The sequence below is a fragment of the Centropristis striata genome, chromosome 23 (assembly GCF_030273125.1).
Source record: "Centropristis striata isolate RG_2023a ecotype Rhode Island chromosome 23, C.striata_1.0, whole genome shotgun sequence".
NCBI classification, from domain to species: domain Eukaryota; kingdom Metazoa; phylum Chordata; class Actinopteri; order Perciformes; family Serranidae; genus Centropristis; species Centropristis striata.
In genome coordinates, this window is record NC_081539.1 from 17,410,477 (window position 1) to 17,436,047 (window position 25,571).

At 41.1% G+C, this 25,571-nt stretch overlaps 3 protein-coding genes across 3 annotated transcripts; 2 read left to right on the forward strand and 1 right to left on the reverse strand.

Annotated features, from left to right (window-relative positions):
• The first annotated feature begins 97 nt into the window (after positions 1-97).
• On the forward strand, positions 98-1,416 carry rrs1 (ribosome biogenesis regulator 1 homolog). Its single transcript, XM_059327023.1, has one exon. The coding sequence runs from the start codon at positions 112-114 to the stop codon at positions 1,177-1,179; it is 1,068 nt and encodes a 355-aa protein (XP_059183006.1). The 5' UTR covers positions 98-111; the 3' UTR covers positions 1,180-1,416.
• A 2,453-nt stretch (positions 1,417-3,869) lies between these two features.
• On the forward strand, positions 3,870-7,300 carry si:dkey-97a13.12 (myosin IC heavy chain). The gene is made up of 5 exons (XM_059327279.1): positions 3,870-4,033; positions 4,270-4,301; positions 4,826-4,993; positions 5,744-5,823; positions 6,599-7,300. Exons 1-5 carry the CDS (start codon positions 3,967-3,969, stop codon positions 6,867-6,869), a joined length of 618 nt encoding a protein of 205 aa, XP_059183262.1. The 5' UTR covers positions 3,870-3,966; the 3' UTR covers positions 6,870-7,300.
• Positions 7,301-11,772: 4,472 nt separating this feature from the next.
• mybl1 (v-myb avian myeloblastosis viral oncogene homolog-like 1) lies at positions 11,773-24,494 on the reverse strand. Its single transcript, XM_059327323.1, has 16 exons — positions 24,095-24,494; positions 21,271-21,370; positions 20,973-21,044; positions 20,594-20,686; positions 19,053-19,273; positions 18,755-18,956; positions 18,594-18,668; positions 18,233-18,343; positions 16,030-16,278; positions 15,545-15,919; positions 15,278-15,417; positions 14,999-15,113; positions 14,759-14,875; positions 14,508-14,612; positions 13,818-14,009; positions 11,773-13,705 (listed from the first exon to the last, which is right to left on the reverse strand). Exons 1-16 carry the CDS (start codon positions 24,115-24,117, stop codon positions 13,580-13,582), a joined length of 2,316 nt encoding a protein of 771 aa, XP_059183306.1. The 5' UTR covers positions 24,118-24,494; the 3' UTR covers positions 11,773-13,579.
• Positions 24,495-25,571: the final 1,077 nt, after the last annotated feature.

The window sequence follows — 25,571 nt, forward strand, 5'->3', positions numbered from 1 at the left end:
ACTCTTGTGGCTAAAGTTGGTATTACTTCATGTTAACTGTGACCCGGAAACAAATGAGTGTGTTTTTCTGTTTCACACGTGGGGGCTGAACATTTAACAGCACTTACCAACATGGCGGCGTGCAGTGTGGAAGAGCTGTTAGCTAAAGCTGAGCAAGAAGAGGCAGAAAAACTGAAAAGTATCACCGTCCATAAAGAGCTGGACCTGGAGTTTGATATCGGTAACCTGCTGGCATGTGACAAGAACCGCATCGAGTCCAGGGAGTTCAGGGAGCAGAAGAAAGAGGACTTTCTGCGGTCGTTAGCTCGTGACAACACGCAGCTGCTCATTAACGAGCTGTGGAAGCAGCCCACGGAGAGGGTCGAGGAGGCGATAGTGGCCAAACTACCCGCTGCGGTGACCCCGCTGCCCAGAGAGAAACCACCTCCGAAGCCCAAAGCTCCCACAAAATGGGAAGAGTTCGCCAAGCTGAAAGGCATTCAGAAGAAGAAGAAGACCAACTTGGTTTGGGATGAAACGGCGAAGGAGTGGAAGAGGCGCTGGGGCTACAAGAGGGCCAAGGATGACACCAAGGAGTGGCTGATTGAGGTGCCGGTGACCGCAGACCCCAATGAGGACCAGTTCGCCAAACGCAACAAGGCCAAGAAGGAGAGAGTGGCTAAAAATGAGTTCAACCGGCTGAAAAACATCGCCAGGGCGCAGAAAGTCAAAGTGCCCGGCGTGGGGCTGACCCCCACAGCCCAGCAGTCCAAAGACGACCTGGCCAGAGCTGTGAGCGTGGCCAAGACCTCCACAGCATCCGCGGGCAGGTTTCAGGACCGCCTGCCTAAAGAGAAAGCACCCAAGAACCAGGGCAAGAAGAGGAAGTTTGATCCCATCATTGGCAACTTTTCCAACGAGAAGCAGAAGCAGCTGGAGCTGCTCAAACTCATGGACAGCAAGAAGCCCAGGCTGGACATCACCAAGGCTGTCAACAAGCAGATGAGAGAGGATGACAGAGAGGAGGCCGCAGCCAAATACAAGAAGGGAGCAGGGAAGAAAGGTCGCAAAGGCAACATGTCAGGAAAAGGAAAAGGAAAAGGCCAGGGGAAAGGTGGGAAAGGCAAAGGAGGTAAAGCAGGAGGAGGATTTGGAGGAGGTGGAGGAGGGAAGAGGAGAGGTAAACCTGGGAAGCGTTGAGGACTCTTGCTGTAGCAGTTTGTGCCTTGGCATCAAAACATTGGACTGGACTTTAATGATGCAATATGAAAAGACTGTTTGATTAATCTGTGAGTGATGAGTGTGATGTTGTGACTGTCTCTGTCACTGTTTAAACTGTCACCACATCTGTAAATATCAGCCTCAGTATTCATGGAGGCCAGATGATTAATACATGTCATATTAATGGCAAATTAAAATCAGTACATTGCGTTTTCATTCCTGTTTTTGATTCATTGTTAAATCGTCAAAGCTTTATAAACATCTTTATAAGCCTTCATAAAAGGGCTACAGGGATTATTTGAGTATTTGCAAAATATTTTTCAAATCGATTATTGTTTATGGTTGTCTTTCATGCAAAAACGGCAGAAAATGCTTTTCTAACCTCAAAGATCGGGAGTTCACATGTATACATGCATGCATACAATGGCACATTCTACATGAGCTCAAATTAATACTCTACAAATGCAAGACAGTAGTACGATTACTACAATTGAATCTTAAAATGTTGCAATCAACAATCCAACTGCTACACTATTAGTGTTAGTGTGGGTATTTGTAATCAGTTATTAATATATCAAAAAGTGTCAAATTGAGGTATCTCATCACATTGATGCCAAAAGCTTAAATATGAATCCAATATTGCCATAAACACTCCTGCTTAATGATTTGCAACTTTGCCCACAGTGATCATACTGGGGGCTGCAAAAGTACATATACAGTAACGGAAAAACAAAACCTATTTCATTGATTATACAAACATAATAATCCCTCAAACTGTTTGCCCTCGGCATTTACACATCCTAGCACCACTATTATAATACTGGCAATAATATAATTTTTTCAGTCGTCAGGCATACCCAAATTTAACATTATTGCTTACATTAATATATGAGGCTTAATTTGAAAGGAAATATTGCCATTTTCCGAATATGTCTTTGTTTTGCATGTGTCTGACACAACATAAACAACAGTTAAAACGTAAAAGCTCTTTTTTGTTTTGTTTTTGAGGTCCTCATCTAAAAGAAGGCATATAAATCAATGAATAGGACACACTTTTTGCCAAAACTATGCAGATCACCACATACCTTCAACAACACCTGTATAAAATCTTAAACCTCTTGGTATCACTTTATGGGAGCTATGGAGTTTTAACTTGTGGTGTCCCTGAACCTCCAAAACTATAGCATGTGTATTAAAAACACAAGGTAAGGGTTTACAGCTTTAGCTTTCATTGACTGGCAGGTGGGTTTTAAGAGGTTAAATGAAACTGCAGCGTCACAGTTGACAAATGAAAGCATCACAGCAACATATTAAATATATTTTTAAGGGAGTGACAAAGGTTAATGTAGCTCATGCAGTGTAATGTTTCCAAACATCACCTCTATCTGCTGGAAAACTTTTTTTGTTGTTGAATTTCTTGTGGATTTTGAGTAGCTGCCCTGGTTTTGTGTGAAGAGATAAATGCTTGAAAGTGGAGAAGCTCACTGCTCAAGTGTTTTCTCCTTCCTAGAAGTAAACATCTGATCGGTTTTCTAAGCAGCTTAACTGTGCTTTTTGGTTATGTAAAGGCTTTGCTTTGGCCTTGGCGTCTAGACTGGAGGCATCACAGTGAATTAGGAGCAGTGAGAAGTGTAAGGATAGCCAAAAAAAAAGCCCAAATCTGCAATATCAGTACATTTGGATAAAACATAAGTACATTAAAAGCTGTAAGCACCATAAGTTAAATTTACCTATTATTCCAGTAAGGGCATGACATTAACTGATTGTATTTTGCACCTATTAGAACTAGAGGACAAAGACAATGAGCTTAATTGGATGTCTTATCCATTTACACAGTATCAAATAAAAGCTGCTCTTCTGACAGGATTTAAACCTGTTGACACTGATTGCAATGAGTTGAGGAAAAATGCATCTGTTTTCTAGGTAAATGTTTTGCAAAGTTATCAGTCTCTCTCTTAATTACATGCAATATTTCTAATGGTTGCAGGTTTGCAGCAAACTTCCACAGCTTAGATATGATTGTCCGGCTGAGTGATCTCTCATGTTATTGATGGATGCTTTTTAATCGCTGACACAAGCTCACAGCCAAGCTCCATCGCACCAGAGCGGGAGAGGGGACGTGTGTGTGTGTGTGTGTGTGTGTGGGGAGGGTTCAATCACCATCTGTTGAGCAGTCCGCCATCCCATCCCAAGCCCATCCATCTTTGTCCCTGCTCACCCAGGCCGCTGGAAAATGGGACCCAGTCAATAACCCAAAATCAATCAAGCACTCTTGACGAGGCAAAATTATGAATTCTCACCCACGTTAGGCGAGCAGTGGCAGCGGCCTTTCCTCGCATGTGACCAGATGGTCAAAGAACAATAAGCCCTGGCATGAATATTAGGTGGTCAAGCATGATGACTGCTGAGCTAAAAAGGAATATTAAAAATAAATCTGTAGCTGGTGCAATTTTATCTGTAGCTGGTGCAATTTAATCTTAAAATGTAAGAAAAACCCAACTATGAGTGTGAAAATCATACTTAATTCCAACTAAGATTATAAGTGTCCTTAATCTTGAGCTGTACGTGCTTGTGTGAGTGTATATGTGTGTGTGTGTGTGTGTGTGTGTGTGTGTGTGTGTGTTGCTCCCCAGGAAGGACGCATTGTTGCTTGTGTCCAGCTCCAGTCAGTGCTGCAGTGGATTAGTCAGCTGCATTTATTTAAAGGTAGTGCAGAGACGGTGCAGCAGCTTCAGTCAGTGTGCAAGATAGTGTCAGATCTTCAAGATGCAGCGAATCTACATGCACAGCAATGAACACTTTGAAGTCTTCACCACTGTCCTTGCTCCTCAAGGTGAGTGGAAGCATGACTGCAGTGAAGTGTGGCTCGGCACGACATCATTCTTCATTGTTAGTGAGATGGCGTATCAGTGTCAGATCATTAATAAATGACGTGGTCGGGCTGTTTGTTTTCCCTTCCTTTGGAGTGTGACATGGTTGTAGAGATACTTATGCATGTATGTAAAGATATTGTTGTGCACATTTGCATATCATTTTTGCTGATTCATGTCCACTCTCATTTGTTAACAGGGAGGTATCGATACAGAGCTGAAGCTGAAAAGGCAAGTTAAACACTAATTCATTGAAAAATCCATCAAACATGCACTGATATAAAGCTGATATAAGACTGTTTTTTGTTGGTTTAACATGTACGACTAAAACAGCAGAAATATAAATAAAACTGATTGCTTTCAAAGTCTGATATCGACTGGAGATTGAGTAATATGTGTTTTACTTTGATGTTATGTAAAGTCAGTCAATTTCCTGCAGCTCCATTATGTGTTTAATTCATCTAATTCCTCTGACAAACATGGACCATATTTAGGAGGAACAGATAATGAAGAGTAGACCCAGATTTAGGGTTTCTATTTCACTGCACAGTCAGTTAATCTCTGAGTCTTGACACATAATCCTCTGCATTCACTCAGTCTGACCTGCAGAGAGCAACACAGACACTGAGTACAGCTTTTATCAATGCAAAAATTAAAAAAAGCAACAAACTTTTTAAATTCAGTGTAAAATATCATTATAAATACATAATCCAATTCAAAAAATGACTGGCTGTAACTCCCCCTTTGTCCATTAGATGGTAGTGGTGCACAGCTACAGACCTCACTGGCCAGATGAGCTGGAGCTGTCTCCGGGTGACGTCATCCTGGTGCTGTCCAAACACGAGGAGGAGAGGTGGTTTGGGCGGCTGCAGAACGGCCAGCAGGGCTACTTCCCCGCCTCCTGTGTGATGGAGCTGAGCCAGGTTAGTTGGCTGCCTGATGAATGTGCACAGCAATGCAGCAGTACTGGACTGTGTTGTTGCTGCAGCTTAATGTCACAAGGCAGATTGTACTTTCTTTTCTATCCTGTACTGTTCCTCCACTGCAGTGTTGGTTTTAAACAACAGGAAAACCCAGTTTATCTATAAGCTTTTTACAGAAAGCAGGGGGATTTTACATGAGCACATTATTTTACTGCCAAAGTCAGAACGTATTTTAGTTGTTTAAGTGAGATATTTCTGTCTGTGCTGTTTTGTTGAGTTAATAAAGTCATGGCTTAACAAGACCCTTAATAAGGCCTTAAAAAGGCTTCCCCCCCCCCCCTAAGTTAACTTTTAGGCAACAGGAAGGGTCTAGTGAAAGGAGTTGCATTATGGGAAATGTATTATCCTGTGTTTTTAGAGCTTGACTATGTTGGGAGAGAAGTTCTCGCCCTTTTGCTATTTTGCTTGTTTTTTAATCTCTTTTTTTGAGTACCCTAATAAAATGGCAGTGCAATACTTAATAAATACATAAATACTAAAGATTTAAAACAGTGTCAACGACAACTTGACAAAAAACATAACTTAATTTGTGTTTGGTTGAGAAATGTTAAATCCTACAATCAAACAGTACAAATAAATCTGTCTGAAAAGAAGACGTTATGAAAGCAATTTGACCCATGCATGAAACAGCGATGTTTTTGCTTGTATGGTGCCTTAACTCAGACATACTCTCTGGTTCCATATTCTCAGGTGAGGGCCTTACGAAGGAGTCTATCTCTGAGAAACCCCGCCTGGGACAATGATTCAGGTGTGCGCAGCAGACATGCAAAGTAAGTGTAAAACCCATACAGCAGTGGTAACAACAAACACACACATTTCCCTCAACAACAAGTGCACGCATACACATCACGCACACACCACGCACCCAGCAGCTGTTCCACCACCGAACCCTCACACATCCCCCATCCCTAAAATCCAATCCCACTGCTCCCCGCCCAGCACCCCTGAACAGGTGGCCCCTCTCGTCCCTCATTAGTTGACAAAGCACCCTGATTACTAACCCCCCTGAACTCACATACATGAAGGCGTGCACAGACACACACATACACACACACACACACACACACACACACACATGCACGCACGCACGCACATACACGCACACACACACACACACACACACACACACACACAGAATGTAGTCAATCCTAGTCAATCCCCTCTCACTGCAATGCATCTCATTAAAGAGAAACAGGAGGGAAAGGGTAGACCGTGCAGTTTTTCATCTAAAATTATATGAAAATGTTTTGGGACTATCATGATGGATCGTCAAATGCAAAATAATTTTAATAAATGCTTTATTCACGGTAGAAAAATCTCTGATAGGGAACTGTATGTCTCTTGTAGTTTATTTGACTGTAGGGGGCATATTTATTTTTGACAGCCTGCCACTGAACCTTGCTCACACTCTCGCATAAACACACACACACCACCACACAGAGCCCTCTGTACAGCTCCATGCCTGTCTTGTCTGCTAGCGGTGGAATTTGGGTCATGAGGAATAAACAGGGCCTTTGTGTTTGTTATTTCCTCTTTGTCCCCCAGTGGACACATTCGGCAGCCACTCGGGAGGGGGAGCAGAGGAGAAGGAGGAACAGGAGGAGCAGGAGGAGCAGGAGGAGCGGGGTTGGATGGGGTCCAAGGTGAGAGCCAGGGCCCTTTCCTGGTGCGGAGGCCCCAGAGCTCTCTGCCTCAGCCCGTGGCCTCCCAACCTCAGACAAACAGATCCCCGAGCCTGCTCCACAGGATCTTGTCCAAGTGCCGGAAAAAGAGTGAATGCCAGGGCGCCACCAACGGGGCCTTCGAGGGCGACTAAGAGGCCCTCCTCTTTGTCCTGGGTGGCTGAGCCGAGCTCACTTTGGTGGGGCTGCGTTGGGGGAGTATGTTTGAACGGAATTTGGTCTTGAATATCCTGATGTGGGCTGGTACTCATTTCCATACTAGGTAGCAAGATTAAACTATGTACAAACCTAAATCAGTGATGTCACAGAAAGTGTTTTGCTCATTACATCCGATGGGCTATGCCTGATGTGACATCACTGATGGGGGCGTGTCCACAAGTGCAACATGTTTGAATGTACAGAGAGCTGAGCAGCTGCTGCTTTCTGCAATGTTTTTCAGCATGGCAAGCTCAAATGCCAGGCTTACGCTTTGAATGTATAATAAATATATAAATACAATCATTGCAGTCCTATGTGTAGCGTAACATAGGAGTTAGTGGCATTAAATGAAGCAATAAGATGCTTAAAGGGGACCTATTATGCTTTTCCTTATTTTCCATCATATATATATATATATATATGTATATATATATATATATACACACACACACACACACACACACACACACACATATATATATCTGTATACATATATATACACATATATATGTATATACATATATACATATATACATATACATATATATATATATATATATATATATATATATATATATATATATATATACAATATATATATACAAACGTGTGTGTGTGTGTGTGTAAGCTGGCAGACTAGACTTCTCTCATATGCAGAACTGGAAAGACAATGAACAATCAGAGTAAATACAGGTATATTAGGAGAGAGGATGAGAAAAAAGAATAGTTTTTTAGAAGCATGTTCACATGTTCTCGTAGAAATCCCAAATACCAACCGGAAAATGAACATAATAGGTCCCCTTCAACTGAACAAATGTAGCCTTTTCTATGACTGTAATGCTGTTATCTAAGGTAAATGTTATTTCCATCGTTTGTGCACATTTTGTTCCATCATTCATGTGTCTTGACTTCATCTGCTCATGTGAATCTGTTGATATGTATATATTTAGCAGCTTAATATGTAATTATAATGACGATAAAACCAGTTAATGGCTAACTTCTTATTATTTCGGTGGAAACATGCCTAAGTATATTACCTCATACTTCAGCTCCTGTTCATTTTCCCTGGAACACACTGGGCCTCCCTCCTATTTAACAGTGCTGGAGGAAAAAAACTCTCTCAAGCGAAAGGAAGTGTGATTGAGGCCTGCTGAAAGCCTCGCCAAAGGACCAGGGATTGTGCCGGTTGCCCAGGCAACGCTAAAGCAGCTCTCAGAAGTCGCATGTAGTCTTCTTCATCTGTGGTGCCTCCCAGCATGTCCCCGTAGCAGGGTCTCTATAGGGTGGGCCGTAGATTACCTCCTTCCCGAGGACACAAACACCAAACCTAATCCCTAACCTTGGCCTTGACCTGCATAGGGAAACACACTCCTCCTCCTCCCCCACCGTTTGATATTCACAGTTGTATAATCCTTTGTAATAAAGGCTGTAGGAGGCAGTCACTCTGGGGCCAGTGTTTGGGCGGCATGTCGTGCACAGGGAAGAGTGTAAATGTTACAAAGAGAGAGAGCTCCACTGCACCTCTGAGCAAACTCTGATTCATGAGGAGAATATTTGTGTGGGTCTGCCGTTACTGTTGCGGCTCATCTTGAGCTTGTGACTCTCACTTTCAAATAGAGGGAGGGAATTATTGAGCATTTTGCATGTTTACTCTCAAAATTTGGCCACAAATAACAGGATATGAAAGAGGATAGCATGTGTACTTCTTAATAAGATGTACTGTAAAATTTGTGCATGAATAGGAGGTGTGTAGAAGGAAAAATACCACCTATTTAGAGGTATTAGTAGTGACATATGTGGTGGGAAGTAATGAATTCCAATTCAGATAAAGTCACATGGTATGCAGATACTTTCAAGCTTAAAGATTCAAGTTAATAATCCACTGTTGTTTTGTGGCAAATGCCCACTGAAATGCCAGTCTGACTTACCTCACACACTGACACACACACACAGTGGAAACAGTGACCTATATAGGGCGTAAAGGCCAGGGTCCAATTTTAACACACACGCACACACAAACACACTGAATCCCAGGGCTGTGGACTCTCCCGCCTAAAAGTGTCCTATCCATGCTGTGTTGTGCTGGGTGTCTTCGGGGGGATGGGGGTGGGGGGTGGGGTAACAGGGTGCCTGCCAGATGACTGCTCCGTCAGCCCAATAATGGGCTGCCATCTGCTGTCTCGCATACACAAAGGCAAACAGTGTGTGTGTGTGTGTGTGTGTGTGTGTGTGTGTGTGTGTGTGTGTGTGTGTGTGTGTGTGTGTGTGTGTGTGTGTGTGTGTGTGTGTGTGTGTGTGTGTGTGTGTGTGTGTGTGTGTGTGCAAGTTTGTGCGATTTGCTCTTGGGTGTGTGCTCAGAAGAGGAAGGCAGAGGAGGTTTGGTCGGACGCCTGCAGGCTCTTTCATGTCTTCAGTGTATAAACTGGACACAAAAATGAACACAGACACCTTACATTAATGACCAAGGCAAGGGCCAGAGCCATAGAGGCGCCCAGACCTTTATGGGATACTTAAAGTAGGTGGAGCACACTGTGTTGTCATTTTTTATAGCATATATAATTAAAATTATGGAAAATATAATTCACTTTTGGTAAATCTCACAAAATCAACTTTTTAGAGCTAAAGTCTAGTGTGCACTCAACAGGTATGTGTCCACACGTCAATATGTCACTATAATCTGAGAAGTGCTTCCCTTAAATACATGCATGGAGCATAAGGTGGAGGGGTTGCTGCCAATAACCAATTAAGTGGCAAAAGGTCCCTGACATCTTTCAACTCTTAGTGTGGGTCACTCCAGAACAAAAGACCCTCTTGTACAAGAACGAGAGCGAAGGGAGGACAGATTGATTAAGTGGACATGGTGTGCATGTGGCGCCCGTGTGTTTATGTGCACATTGTTTATATGCGTGTGCACTGCTGCTCCTTCAGCATAAGGCAAGTCGTCACGTCCTTTGCTTCCCTCCATTTGGGGGGCAATTGAGTGAATGGGCCTGTAAAACCAACAGCCCCGAGGACAAAGGAGCCCGGGGGCATTAAGTCATGGGTGAGTGGGCCCCTTTAGGGCCCGCAGCTGACCCTGTGGAGAGGCCTCTTGTTCTGGTGGAGGGGGCTCGTGTCCCTGGACCCCAGGCCAAGTTGACAGCATCCCAACATATACATACACACATGACAGGGAAGGGGTTCAGCTTAAACCACTCTATCAGTTGTCACAGTCAAACAATTCACCTGCACGGCTGTCAACTCCACCTGGGGAAAAGTGACAAAATACGATTAAAGATGGAGGATTTGCATTTTTTTCTAAAGAAAATGGTTTTCAAGGAATCAGTTTTTTGGCAAGAGCTCAAGCGGCTGCTATGCCTGCTGTGAGCATGTCAGAAAAACTCACAGATCAAAAGAAATCTTTATTACGTGGGAAATACCATGTAACCTAAACTAATTAGTGCAGGGGCTCTTGGCAGAGAGAGCTCAGTTTAAAAAAACACAGAAAATTCAGAATGCAATAGATGTCATGCAGCATATGCATTTATTTTTTCAAATTAAGTACATGGTTACAAAGACAGTTGGCAGGATTTCTATGGTACCTTGGTTATGATTTCAACTGAAAATGCTACAAAAATGTGTTATATCTGTGATTCACCTCGTCAATTAAAGCAAACTCCAGCATCTTGTGTATTGCTCATGCATAACTACAGTAGTATATAACAGCTGCTACTATCCTGTATATGTACTTAATTCCCTCAAACCTATGATGTTACATGGCCAAATGTTAACATACAAAAAAACATGGACTTAACAAATGGAATGTACAAGCACAAGTCAAACCAACAAACAGAACATTTATATACAGATTAGACACATCTCAGCCACCGGATTCATATACAAAAGTCTCATGTAGATGTTAGTCTACTTTCTGTTTTAGAGTTTTGCACTCCTGATCTTTTCACTTGATCTCCCTGACAAGATTCCCTTCTTATTCTCACTCAAATGCTTAATGCAGGATAATCCAGATTATAACTAATACTGGATCTGCTAATGCCGATAATACAAAGAAGACCAGACATAGCCGTAGTGTTACTTCACCAGATTATAGACGGTTTGTTTCTGGATGGTTAAAAATGACACAAATCAGCCTGTTAACATGGAAGCACAGTGCAGTACATTTCTTCAGAATCACACCCAAATCCATGCATATTTACATTACGTTTTAAGCATTTTGTTCTGACGCTGAGTGTCAGATCATGAGTGTGCAGGAAAGGGTTTCAGCAGGATACTTGTTATAAAAATCTTAGATGGTCTGTGCTAGCTGTGCTTTTGCCCAGAGCCATCTAAAAAAAGTTTAATGTAAGGCTTTGATGTAGTGTATTTAAGCTTACACGTCTGCAGCAGAACAGGAGAAACATTAAAATCAAGCAGCAGGATCAAAATGTCAGCATTCATTACAAAACGGGGAGACAACCACCTAACACACACACACACACACACACACACCAAAAAAAAAAAAGGACAAGAGCTACATCATCTGAATGAACAAACATTTAAAATTAAATGATGAGTAAAAAGTGCAATTTGTCTATGATTAGAGGTCGGAGATGGAATCCTGCTACCTAATAGCGAAGAACACATTTGAATCAAAGGAAAGAAATGTCCTATCTATATGTTACAAGATCACAGATACAACTACACACTGATTATTTGAAATTATTGAATTAGTGGCAGTGCATGTTCTTCTAACTTGCAGTAATGAAACTGAACGGTAGCCCAATCCTGATTTTGAAAGAAAAAAAAAATAAAATTCTTCAATAAGTTCTCTTAAATGTTTTTTCTTTTTTTTAGAAATAAATAAATTAGTAGACATTAAATAAATAAAACCTACAGCCTTCACATAAAAAGTAAATCCTTGTGGACCAAATGCTTGTTGTAGAACACTGATGATATGAGAACTGGTCAGTATCGAAGCAATGGTGACCATTCATTTTCTGTTACAGAGAGAACTGTTTTAGAGCAAGTGACGGTTTTTAGGCTGTTTTGTCAGCAATGTTAAACTTCTTAAAAACTCATGGTGTCCGATTTATATTAATATCTAAGCTTTAGAGCTGTCAGATAATAAATAAAACAAACAGAAATAAACATTAAGGTACCCTTCCATTTTTGAGGTTCACATGTACATTGCAATGTAATACATTCAACCGATGTCTCGACAGACACTATGGCCTTGGAAAGGAAACGTGTTGTTAAAAAAAAGAAAAAAGAAAAAAGATACCATCACAAGTGCTATCCAGTTTGCCCTTAAAAACACTGCTCCTTTCTCAGCAGCTAAATCAACTCAGTAGTGCAATACTGACAGTTTCTTATTTCCATCCTCATAAACGTCACATCGCAATGGATCGGCAGTCTATGGAAGCACATTTCTACCAGGGTGATAGGAAAATAATTGATCCTGTAAGTCATTCTAATGTAAAATAATGACTAAGTATCTTAAATAAATGACTAGTCTAGTAATCTGATAGCAAGTTAGTAAGTGTTACTTGCAGCTCTTTCATTAGACTGAATTGACATAACTTGATTAAATGTGATTGAACGCAAGGTTAATAAAAAAATGTAATATGGTAATCTATGTTGCTGATTACTCTTAGCAAATTGTTCTGAGTATAATATAAGTTCCTTCTAGTAAACGGTGATGCAGAAAATTTCTAGGGCTTTTATTGTGAAAGGTAAGAATGGAAGGAGTGAAGCTGTAATAGCAGTCTTGGTTCAGACTTTCAGCTTTGTGTTACTGTGTTATACCCTTTAAGAACTTTATTAAATATAACTGACTAAATGTACTTACTTACTTACTTAAATTTACTTGTGTGTGAATATAATTTCTGTCTGAGTCGCATCAGATTGGCAGTCTTACTTACAGGATTTTTTTCTTTTCCATCACATCGCACAAGTTTTGATCTCACTTTTTCCCCGCTACTGGCAGAAACGGGCTTCCATAGCATTCAGCAATGCAACTCTGCTGTCTCAAAAAACCACGTAACAGCATTTTTGTTTCTCTAATTGCAAAGGAATGATTAAGATTATAATTGTACTGTATGTGTGTGATTTTAAAAATACATTGGTATCATTGGTGTAAGCTAAAAGATTTTCACGTACGTGGTTTTTATCTGACAGCAGTAAGGGGGCAGTTTAGCAAAAACAAGCTGGGGGAGATACACAATGAGTAGCGTTACATCATAAAATGTATTTTTTTTGTCATTTAAACAATATATTAACAATATAAAACTCGGAAGCAGCCACTGCTAGTAATATGCACTATTTCTACAGCCTACTGTATGTGCAGGTTGTTTCAACATTATTAACTAGTGCAGAAAAAAATTCTAGCCTTTTCATATCTGTACAAAACTGCTCACCAGGTTGTGTGTATACAAAGGAAATACAGGCCAAACCTATAAGTAAGAAACTACTTGGGCAGTGACCTAGATGCGTGTTGAAAACAATACCAGCAGCCATGCCTTTTTGTGGACATCCTTGGCAGTGCATTTCTGCTTCAAAAGAAATATAAAATCATTTGTCTTCACTGGATTGTCTCTTACGGGATTCAGTGGAGGTTTTAGTTGTTGGACGGGTGTAGTAGTGTTGCCTGCACAGCGAGGGGACGGCTTTAAAGCACAAGGGCTCTTGAGGTAGAGCCAGAGGACATGTAGGGGTTCAGGTACTGACGGGCCTGTTCTGTCATGATCAGCTGGTCCTCTGTCTTCCCATAAACCACTGCTTCCCAATCACTCACCTGCAAAGAGGCAACCAGTGATTACCAATGGTTGCCAAAGGAGCTTACCCTACTGTGAAAAATAATTTGCACAAGTCTCCTCATCAATGGTTTTATTTAAGTCTTTACGTACCTGTACAGCGGCGTGTTTTGGTGCTTTGTGGGAGGCAAGAAGCTTCTTCATCCGGGGGCTGGTAAAGCATCGAGGATGAACGGGGACTAATGACGGCTCCTCTTGCCCAGACGTCAAAGAACGGCTACACTCCTCTTGCTCAGGGATTGGGGTGACCAGTGAAGAGCCCGTAAGTAGACCGTCATCTGGCACCTGCAATAGGAGGTTCAATAAAAACTAAATCCACAACACCAGAAACGATGATGCTGAAATATATACATAAAAAGTAATATTTTAAATGGATCGCTTGGATTTTTTGCAGATGGGTTGTATGAGGTACTTAGTCACTGTACTACCTACAGTAGATGGCGGTCAGCCCGACCCCAGTTTAAAAAAATCCCAAACCTTACCATACCTCCAAATGTTTGTCCAACATCAGCAACAGCTGAACATTAACCCATTTATTGTAAATGTTTATTGATCCAGAAGCTGAGCTTGCATGCATTTCCATCACTACATTACAACTTCATACTATTAATGTATAAACACTTACATTTGGGAGTTTTACAGTACAATCATATCTCACTATTGTTAGCCACTGAGTAGCTCTTTAGTGATGCATGCCCTGCTACTCAACATATCAGTGGTAGTTACTGAGTTGGGTGCCCTTTATTTATAGGATATGTAGAGGTTTTAAGTATCAGGACTTACTTGTGCGTTGTTGAGCTGCTCTTGAAAGAGTTGGACGTTGAGGCAGTCTTTCCCCCAGGGGTCCAGGACGAGAGACTTACGCACCTTTCTAGCTGGGCCATCAATCTGAAATCAAAGGACCAAGATACAAGTTACAATAAATGCTAAAGTTGTTGCTAAGGGAGAGCTACACAGTTTTGTTTAAGCTCCACAACTGAGCTTTTAAATATGTGTGTCTGCAAAAGTTGGTTAGTTTATGTTAGTATACATACATTGTGTTTCCATGCTCTGTAGTCTGATTGGAAATCTGCTCTGTTAAAGATGTCTGCTCCAGCCTCCAGCTTCAGAACTTCTCGAATGTCTTCTTCTAGAAAGGCTAATGGCTGTGGCTGAAAAACATACAAACATGCATTAATGTTACCACAAGATCATGCAGCAATATAATGTGCAAAATAACAAAAGGTTGCCATAAATATAGGTGAATGAAAGTGTGAAAACAGACGGCCTCTCACCTCCATCTTCAGGGGCCCATGCATTTTCTCCTGGGCAGCCAAAGCATTTTTGAAGGGAGTCGGAGTCCTCGGGGTTGGAATCATGACAGTTTTACGAAATTTGGGGGTCCGCAAACTAGAAGATAAGAGAGAATATTATACATTCATCCTGTACTTATTTATCCTCCAACAATTTGATGAAATCAAGATTCACTGTGGAAAACTCCCACAATTCAGGCTTCTGGCTTTTATGCCAGCTCTTCTGGGGTGTTTACTACATACATTAATCTTTTTATTTACCCATCATTCTCTTTCTGGTGCTTAGGTGTGGTTTCTTTGTGGAGCGGCGTGTTCAGGAGACACCTTTGGCCACACACAGGCGTTGATGTGAGGGCGGGGTTATCCAGATTCAGATGCTCTGCCCCCGATATGTTGCAGAACTAGGGGAAACAGACAGACGAGGCATATTAGCCACATGACGAATGCTAGCTCCGTGCATCATCGCTATGAAGAAACAGTCAGCTGAGGAGAGGATTAGGGTGTGTGAAGAAAGAAAAATAGATTTACTCGTGACGGGGTGAAGGGAAGTGACTTTGTAGGCGTTTTCTTGGGAGAATTTGAGATATTTTCCAAGAAGGAGGAGCAGGTCCTGTCACAGGAAGGAGACGGTTCCCCCCTCTCTCTTCTCCTCCTCCTTCCGATGGATGCCTGGGTGGGTTTGGATGAGTTGATAGGAGTCAGGGAGGTGACGCTGCCCAGACCAAATGACGCACAGTTCTTATCTCGACTAGAAGCGGCAGTCGGAGTGTTGGCGGTGTAGCCCACTGAATTGTCAATCGTCCTCTCTTGCAGGAGAGTGGCGTAGCCGGCCTGGTTGTGCCTAGGTGGTGTCGCCGCCTCTGACAAGTCAAAACTGGCCACGTCACTCCATGCAACAGGGTCCTGCAGAGCAAAACACATCTACAGGAGATCTTTAATACATCCAAGACTTCTGCTCAACAAATTAATATGTAAAACAGTTTGTTCTCTGTTGTGCTCCTTATGTTACTCACAGAGTCAATGAGCTCCATGGTTTCTGCAAACTCTGGGATGGTCTGCAGAGTAGAGAGCACGGTGCTGGCCTCTACAGCCAGGAACTTGCTGGGGGAGACAGGAAGCTGTGGTGGAGGTCCCTGGGTGATCTCAGGACCCCTCCAGGACCTTCTCTCCGCCTGCTCCTCTAGACTGCTGCTACTTGTAGTCAGTGTGTAATCAGACACACTGTCGGACCAGGCCGAGTACTGCTCCAGACTCTGAGGGGGCTGGATGAGAGGATACTGTTGTTAGATCTCTGGCTCCAGCAGCAGATTGCCGACTGATTATATGGTGGGAGATTGGTAGATGTCGAGTAAAATTAGGGCTGTACCAAATGTCTTTCTGACATTTTTTCAAACAAAGCCTTTTGAATGTCTGTCATCATACTAATGACATAATCAGCCTGAAAAAAATATCCCTCAAATTCACAAAATCATCAATTTGAGTAAAGTGATTCACTTGATTAAATATCTTATATTTTTTGTGTCTTTGTGTTCAGCAAACAGGTTTTTGAAATTGGTGTTTAAAAGGCTAAATGTCAACAAATGTGGATAGAAGCTGAATTTGTTGTTGGATAAAAGCATGTTGTGAATTTTGGAAACAAATACAATAGAATATTTTAGAGTAAAAAAAAATCTTCTTTCCCCCCCAGTAATTTTCTACTTTTGATCTTAACAACATTTATGAAGTTGTAATCAATCCTTCAGCTACAGCCCTTACTAGAATTTAATTTAAAAAATAGCAATATTACTTATAATAAAAGTTGTTAAGCATTCAAATGATGATTTAGAATTTGAATGTCAACATTGTGAATAAAGCTTTGGTACAGCCCTGAGAAAAAATAGCAATTCACAATTAGCATCTGTTTTGGAATGATCTATGACTAGAAAACTACAACACATCGAGCCAATCTTGACCATTCAGTCATCATCATCCAGTATGAAGTCAATGATGAACAATGACACATTATATGAATGGAGTGAATTAGATGTAAGGGAAGGACAGAGTAGAAACAGAAGATACAGAAAGGAGAGTGCTTGGTTCAAACTGCTGGCTGAGCGTGGGCATGGAGGTGAGGACTAGAGGGGATGAAGGAGCGGGTTCATGGTTGGAACAACGGTAATGTGGGGTGAGGGGGGTAGGGCGGCTACTAAGCACAGCTTCAGGCCAGTCTGAATGAGTAGCGAGATGAAGAAGGTAGTTACTATAGCAACACTACAGCAAATCAAGCTACAGACACGCATACATGTGTGCCATTCCTGTTTTCAAATGTATACACTGCAAAAAGTCCATTTAGTCTCACGTCTTAAAATATTTTTCATAAAGCAAGGAAAAGTCTACTGAGGAGAGAATTTTCTGTAAACAAGTGTGTAGAAAATAGCACCTTGGTCAAGAAAATGCATAATATTCTCTCTCCCACACTTTGGTTTGATTTTAAGACTCAAAGGCAAATTCACAAAAGGCTTTTGCAGCCACGGAACCGGCATGAATAATAATAATAATAAAAAAGAACAGTGTAATTATTTTCTAAAAAGATGCAAAGGGTGAAATGTGCCTCTAACCGTGCTGCCAAGCAAATAGTGTCTTGGTGCTCCTGTGTTATTTGTACGTATTCAAATGGCGTAGTATGCAATAGATTTGGTGTAAAATTGGCTTTCCATGCAAATGAGCCCTTTTGCAAAAACTGTTCAATTCAAAAAAGATTAGCACTAATAGCCACACAGTTACATTGAAATTATGAGCATTTTCAGGGAGTTGGTGGTAACTAAAGCAGATTTTTAGAACCAAATACTGTTTTTCTTCTTGCTTCAAATTGATAGCCTGAAGTTCCTTGTCCTGCACCTTGTCTGTCAGGGCCGGTAGCTAACAGCCTGAAAATGTAATTATTTATCTCCATCATTGTTCTGCCTCTTGTGTTCTTGACAACATTTATATCTTGCCACATGGATAATTGCAACCAGATGCAAAAAAAAAAGAAAGTTGTGGCAGACAATGATTGCACATGATGCATGCGCAATTCATAGTGCTATCAGCGGCTGCAATCCATTCTTTGTGAATTTGCCTATAAATGTCTGACTAGATTTAATACTAAAAATTACTTTTTGCAGTGTACGTTAGCTACAAACACACGCGGGCTATACTGACTAAGTATTCAAACACACATACAGAGTGTGTTCTTACACGTGGACCTCTGCACTGCGCTTGTCGTTGGACTTCATTCTCTGCTGACATAAGCAGCAGCTCAAGCTCCTTAATTCTTTGCTCTCTGTCAGGATCATCCAGGCAGGATGGCTGAAATAAACAAACGTCAGGGAGGAGAGGTCGAGAGGACGGGAGGAAAGGAAGAAGTTAAGACAAAAAACAGATTTTCACACAAAATATTTACGGGAGCATTTGAGATTTTGAATGTTAGGTGAAAATAACGGGACATTCAAGTGCTTGATTTGAAGTCCAGAGTTAGCAATCACAAAGATAATTACAGAAAAGTCCAGGAAATGAGTGTTTTTCCCACTGGCATGCAAAGAAATAAACAAAGACTCACTGGTGTAAAGCCAGAATTATCAGGAAGACTGTCCATCAAGTGTCTACTGTGAGGATCATACGGATAGGTCCCCATCTAAAATACAGAGAATCATAAAAATCAATAAAGACAACAAATAAAATAAAACACCGTATGGTGTGGAGTGTAAAAAGGAAGTGGACCTGGTTGGGTCCTGGTATAGGCAGGGGACTGCGATCACAGTGCTGGGGCTCTGTGGGAGTCGGAGGACACGATCTGTGGTGGCGTCTCTTCCCTCCAGAGTGAGAGGAGGAGAAACTCTTGCAACCATCTTGCAGGTAGCCCTCATGCTCCACCTTCCTCCTCATGGTGGAGTTCCAGTGGTTCTTGATGGAGTTGTCTGTCCTGTTAAAGAGAAGGTCGGTAATATTTTAGCAAATTACATAATTTCATGACTTGAACTGGAACTGGAGATAATGTAAAGTGTGCCTAAGATATTACCGTCCAGGAAGAAGCTTGGAGATCTCAGCCCAGCGGTTGCCAAGGCGTTTGTGGGCCTCATAGATGATCCGGTCCTCTTCCTGAGTCCATGAAGACTTCTTCACCTCCGGGTTAAGGTGGTTGTGCCACCGCTCACGGCACTGCTTTCCAATCCTCCCCTGGAGGTGCTTGGCGATCACTGACCAACGCTTGGGGCCATATTTGTGTACCAAGTCAATAACCTGCACAAATATTGCAGACGGAGACTCGTGAGTAGGTAATTTATAATTCTAAAAGCCATCTTGAAAATTCTCAAAGAAATGTATAAAAACTCCTTGTGGCTTCTTATGAAGGTTTGCACACCCCTGCACAAAAACAATGACCTTGATTTTAGCCAATTCCTGCCTGCTGAAAGATTTGTTTGACCAATTAAATCCTTTGTTGAAACTGATCACACCTCCAGATCATAGGTCATAGCTTCCTGCCAAAATGGGGGCACGTCTGAACAATTTGGTTCCTCAGCACCCATTATTGTACAACGAACACCACCCGGACTACCTCAGTAACCAAAAAAAGGACAATATATGGTGTGAGATTGCACAGCAGCTGGGAAAATGTAGCTCACATTAAGTACATATTACAGAAACTAATTAGACCCCAAATTTGATGCTAACTCTAGCTGTTGTGGCTAACTGTTTATTGACCAACATATAATGTCAGCAGGTGCATCTCAGCTATATCACCAACTTCATTGTATCCCACCTGTTGGGCTCAAACAATACTGTAGCTCTCTCTGTCTGGTTTTCTGTTGCGTGAAGCAAAATGGAAAACAGCAACAAGGACCATTCATAGTGCATAGTTGTCATGCAAAAATGCATGTGCATTTTTGAATCGCAATGGTGAGAAATGGCTTTAAATCAAATAATGATGTCATCTTTTATTTTATTAAAGGACGAGTAAGGCACTAATTGGCTTCATTCAAACTACAAGTTGGCATAAACAGGTAAATCACTTTGTTCCACTTTTCTCATGTATAGCCAGCGGCAGCAGCCGCCGTGTTTAGAAATCTTTGATTTGACAGTTTCCACCAAGGCTGAAAAATGTTGTGATGTCATTGTTGGCAGCACAGGCCGTTGCTGATAGGTCTGTGTTTCTGTGGTGATGCCAAGATTTTAGAGGAATGAGACACCATTCTTGACATTCTTGAAGAGTTCTGATCCATTTAAGGAATGCATTGTTCATCTTAGAGCTGGGGAAGATATTACAGCCTCACTCTGCACAAAGAAGGGCTGGCTGGGCTCTAAACCAGTGACTTGGAAAGTCTGCGTTTTATTAGGGATGACGTAATGGAGCATTTACTTTGCGGGAAATAAGCTTGTTCTAGTGCACAACTCTATAAGTCTGAAGGACAAAAATACACTGCATATTGTAGCATTTGTGTTTGCATTGTGCTTTTTCACTTAGACTAAACTGCTCTGAACACTCCCCACAGCTTCCTTCTGCCTCCCCCTATCATTTACCAATTTTGTTCTGCAACACAGGCACCTCCCAGCTCCTCTTACCTTTTGATCCTCCTCTTTTGTCCAGGGCCCTTTCACCAGCTCTGGGTTGAGCACCTTCTGCCAGCGGTGCTGACACTGGCCATCTGTCCTCCCCTGTGACAGAGCCGCACAAAGCACAACACCTCATTACACCATAGCACTACCTCACAGTTACACCTACTCCTGACAGCTGCATATAAATCTGCCCCTTCAGCCACTGCACCCATCACTGCTGAGACATCCTATTGAGGAACGATGTTAATTATGAGATTACTAAACGGTTTGGATGGTCATTAAGTGTTAGAATGGCAAGAGATGGGCCAATGTGGAAAAGCTATATTCAAAATAGTTTTGCCTTGATCTTATTACACAATGCACACACACTACATGACATACTTACTGGAAAAAAGTTAGCTATTAGTTTCCAGGAGTCAGTTCCGTGCTGCTCTACAAGTTTTTTCAGCTTTTCGTCCTGCGAGGAGTGGAAAAAAAGAGACCTTGTGAGCAACTTCCATCATTCACATGATTACTGTTGACTTTTGTCAGATTATAAATTAATTAATTAATAAACAGTGGTGATTATTAAGGCTATGAGTGGAGCACACTATTAAACATGTTCTTGTATGTAAGAAGATTAAATACAACCCCCTTAAAACCACTTTAAGTCCAGACCTCACTTGTGCCTTTGATAAACTTACCTCATCTCGGGACCACTTTACTTTACACAAGGTCTTTTTATCTTTGCTCTTCTCTTTACTCTCCGGGTCTGTGGAGTGCAGCTCTTCATCCTCATCATTGCTAGAAACACAGGTGGATGGGGAGTAAAAGAAGAGCAGATTTTGTTAGTGAAGCCAAAACTTTTCTTAATGAGGTCAATAACAAAGCAGGAATAGTGATGTGAATTTGGTATTGCACTGATATTGCTGTCACAGGCACTGGTGTTAGCATCTTAGTTTCTACCTGTACCCAATGTGGTCAAATGGGTTGGGTTATTCCTTTCTGTATGCACGCAAAAAGAATAGTGGAAAAAATGTGACCACTAATAGCTAATCACTGTAACCAGTATTAGCACATAGCAATTATGAGCCAAGTCAATTCCCAGGTTGTGGTTGAACACTGCTCGTTTGACGTCAAAGCCAAAACAAGTAAAACAAGGAAACAAAAAAACCTGGATGGTAGTGGCAAAAGGCTTTCAGTTGTTCTGTCAAGTCTAAAAGTTATTCACACACAACAATACTACAACATGGACTCTGACATGTCACTGGAATTGCATTCAGACTACAGCATAACAGTATTCATATAGAACAGGAATACAAAATGTAGTATTTATTATTATTTAGTATTTTTTCAATAGTTTGTTGTCATAACAGGCTCTGCTGATTAAAAAAAAAACAGAGAAATAAATATATAATATACAATGATGGATCGAATCAAGATGGTGTTTCACACTTGTGGCCTCAATATGAGAATATGAGAGCGGAGCAAAGCTTTCATTTTAGAGATCTTGTTTTTGACAAACCTTGTTGGAATAAAATGGAAAGAAAGAAACATCTTATCCAGGTCTGCATACAAGAACATGAAATTCCTCTCTACTGACACAAGAAGTTGGCAGGTAGCACTGTACTTCTGTGTTCTCATAAAACTTGCTGCTGGGCAACACTTTCTTTGTGGTAGCGCTGAAGAGTTTACTTTAATAAATGGAGGATAATTTAAGTTATTTGTCTGTGAAGAGCTGTTACTATGAAGCAGACCTTTCCAATCATACATGAACTTTACCACACACAAAGTGTCTCGAATCGGACTGCATGAAAAGTCTTCTTGAGTGTGTTATGTGAAACATGGCAATTGAATTTTGGCGTGGCCTGATTCCCTCACTAGAGTAAAGAGAAGTGGGGAAGTGGCTAAACAGGAAGGAGGGGAGTGAGGGGACTGGAGGAAAGGGGTGATCCCACATCAACAGGCTCTTTCACCTCCAGAGGTGTGCGAGTGTGTGTGTCATTGAGAAGGCGGTGCGATGGGGTGTGGTCAGGGGAATGGCAAAGCCCTAACGGTCCAGTTGTTCAAAAAGTTTCAAAAAACAGGCAGACTTATATAACCTCTTCCCACTTACAGTATTAAGAACACACATGATATTAAGCTGTGCTTCAAAAGCTCACCTCAGTAGCAGCAAAACACACAATGAATCTACCAAACATTGATTGCCAGTGTTTGCTGCATTAGTAATACTTCACTCATACTAGTAGGTTATTGTAAATTTGCTCTTCAGTTCAAAATGTGAGCGGTGAGAGATAATTGTGAGAGATAGGAACACATGGAAGGGTATGTGATGGGGGTGAGCAATAAACAATCCAATAGATAGTTCAAGCTTCATGCAGAAAATAGTGAAAAACACTAATTTTCCACAGCTCAATTGCACATCTTCAAGCAAAACCACAAAAATGTATTTAACAATTTGATAAATCTGACAGGGATTTCAAATCACATTTGATGTGCCGGAACCAGCAGATGTTTGGCATTTCTTCTTGAAAAATTCCAAAAATAATTCCTTGATAATAAAAATGATTGGCAAATAAAATTATGTTGACCATCTAATAAATCAATACACTTATCCTTTCAGCACCAATTGTGTGTTTTTAATATGAATAATGCTTACACTTGATTGCAAATATGGTGCACTTGACTGATATTAAATGTAAATAATCAATGTGCTCCTACATCCTAATTAAAAATACCAGTACAACTACAAATCAAGTCTAACCAAAAACCACCACATTTGTTTGTTTCCTTTGGTACTTTTTGGCAAAGGGGTATTTGAAAACGAAAGAATGGCTTTGGGACTCTGAGGTACTTTTCCTCATTGGCTATTTTTTTTCTTGGCATAAACAATGTGTTACAAGAAGAAAAAAAAAGGTGAAATTAATGATGAAAAAAATCTTAGTGTAAAAAAAGAAGAAGAAAGTAAACAAGTTAACTGATGCAACTTTTTGCGTTTTGTCTTTTGAGTGACAAAAAAAATATTTAAAAAAAAAAGAGTTGTATTTAATGCAGCTAATCTGACAGACTTGTCACTTTCAACTATTGTTTGCAATGATGCTGCTGTTGCAAAACTGTTATTTGCCAATGCACAATGTGCCTACCATGCATAGCAAAAATATGAAATCAGTCTATAATGTAAAATAAATGAGAAAAAAACCCTCGTATGTATAAAACAACCTATTTTCAGGTTCCTGTGAGGGAAACGTTAGTAACAATAAAATATCATATATCTATTACTGTTACTCTTCTTCAGCTAAGGTTAACATCCATGCAAATAATCTGACCTGACCTGGTTACAGTATGGCTGCAGGTGCACATGCAGTGTGTGCTGTCAAAATGAAACTTGCAGTGTGAATGCTCGCATTGTATTATCAAGACATTGCCACCATAAACCAATAAAAAAATGTTATGTTATATTTCCAGAAAGTGCATAGAGGCACAAACAGAAAGCAAAGTGCATAATGAAACTGTAATGCTGGCACTTACCTGCGTGCATTTACATTATCCATGACAGTTGGTTGGACGATTGAATCTTTTCAAAGATGAACCTGTAGTTTGGCAGCTGTCTAAAATCCCACATTAATTGATGTTTATCCATAGAACTCGCTGTAAGTAAGTCATCTCTGGTTTCTTCTGAGACGCGGCAGCATCCAGCTAGCACCATTCAGCTAGCCAGTGAGCTAACTTAATGCACAGTCCATAACATTACACTCAGTGTGGAAAAAGCTTACTCACTGTCCATAACATGTCTCCAGAGGAAAACGCCACTAAGTCTCCGTTTCGTACGTGTTTCTGAAATGTCAATATAGCGACATAAAAAGCAAATATTAAGTAGAAGAGACTAACACGTCGCTGTCATTGCTCACTGTCCGGGCTCTTTCTATCTCACTTGTCTGTATTTCTGTTTGGCGTTATGATTTTTGTCCATCCCGCCGATTCTCGCGCCCAGCCCTCTGCGCAGGCGGCCTCGCTCCTGATTGGTCAGAAATGGGGCTGTGGAACGAGTACTCGAAGTTGATTGGGCGAGAATGAGGAGAGGCTCGTGTGTGATTGGTTAGAAGTGGGAGGAGGAGTTCATTTTATTGGTTGACGATTTTAAGGAGGCGGGCGTTTTGTTAGGCGACTGCACTGTCAACTTGTGCAGCAGAATGGATCTTTTCATCAGGACGGTGGAGGCTCAAAGTGGTGTGCGGGGACCTTCGGGGGGCCTTCAGGGGGTTTCAGGGGGTTCCCGGCCCCACAATTTCATTAGAAGCAAGCGCCAGCTCGAATTTTGACCCTATAATTTATAATGCTGAGATGTTATTTTGTTTTAATATTTAACAAAACACATTTCTAAAGGTCGATATATATTTCTGATAAAAATGCATTGATTATTGCACCTTATGTTGTTGCTTCACAAGGCCAATATATATGAATTTACCTTACACATTTGTGTTTCATTGTAAAGGACAAAAATGATGATGATAATTCACATAATAATTGTATCATATGTGATAATCGAGGCTTGAGATGCATGTAACATTTATAGACAATACAGCATGCTGACATGGATAACACAAATTATCTCCTTATCTTTGACAGGCAGTTCTTGCATATCCACAGTGAAAGCTGAAGCTCCTTTAAATGGTGTTTTGCTGACACCTTGTGGACAAACCTTTGGCATCTGCAAGGTTTATTTATTTGTTTTCATCTTGCATAACGTTACTATGGTGAACTATTTCTTTAATTACTTAAAATATCCCTGGTTATCATTCGTATCCGCACTACCAGGCCAAAGCCGGCAGTTCGTCTCGGGACATAGGTTTATTTATGAGATAGGTGGTGCAATACTTCTGTCTAGATTTTGACAAATGATAATAATACAAAGAATAGTTCTAGACTACATGTCAGCACAGGAAGTTCAACCCATATTTTGTTTTGTTTGTTTGTCAAAACGGGACATTGTCTCAAACATGTCAAC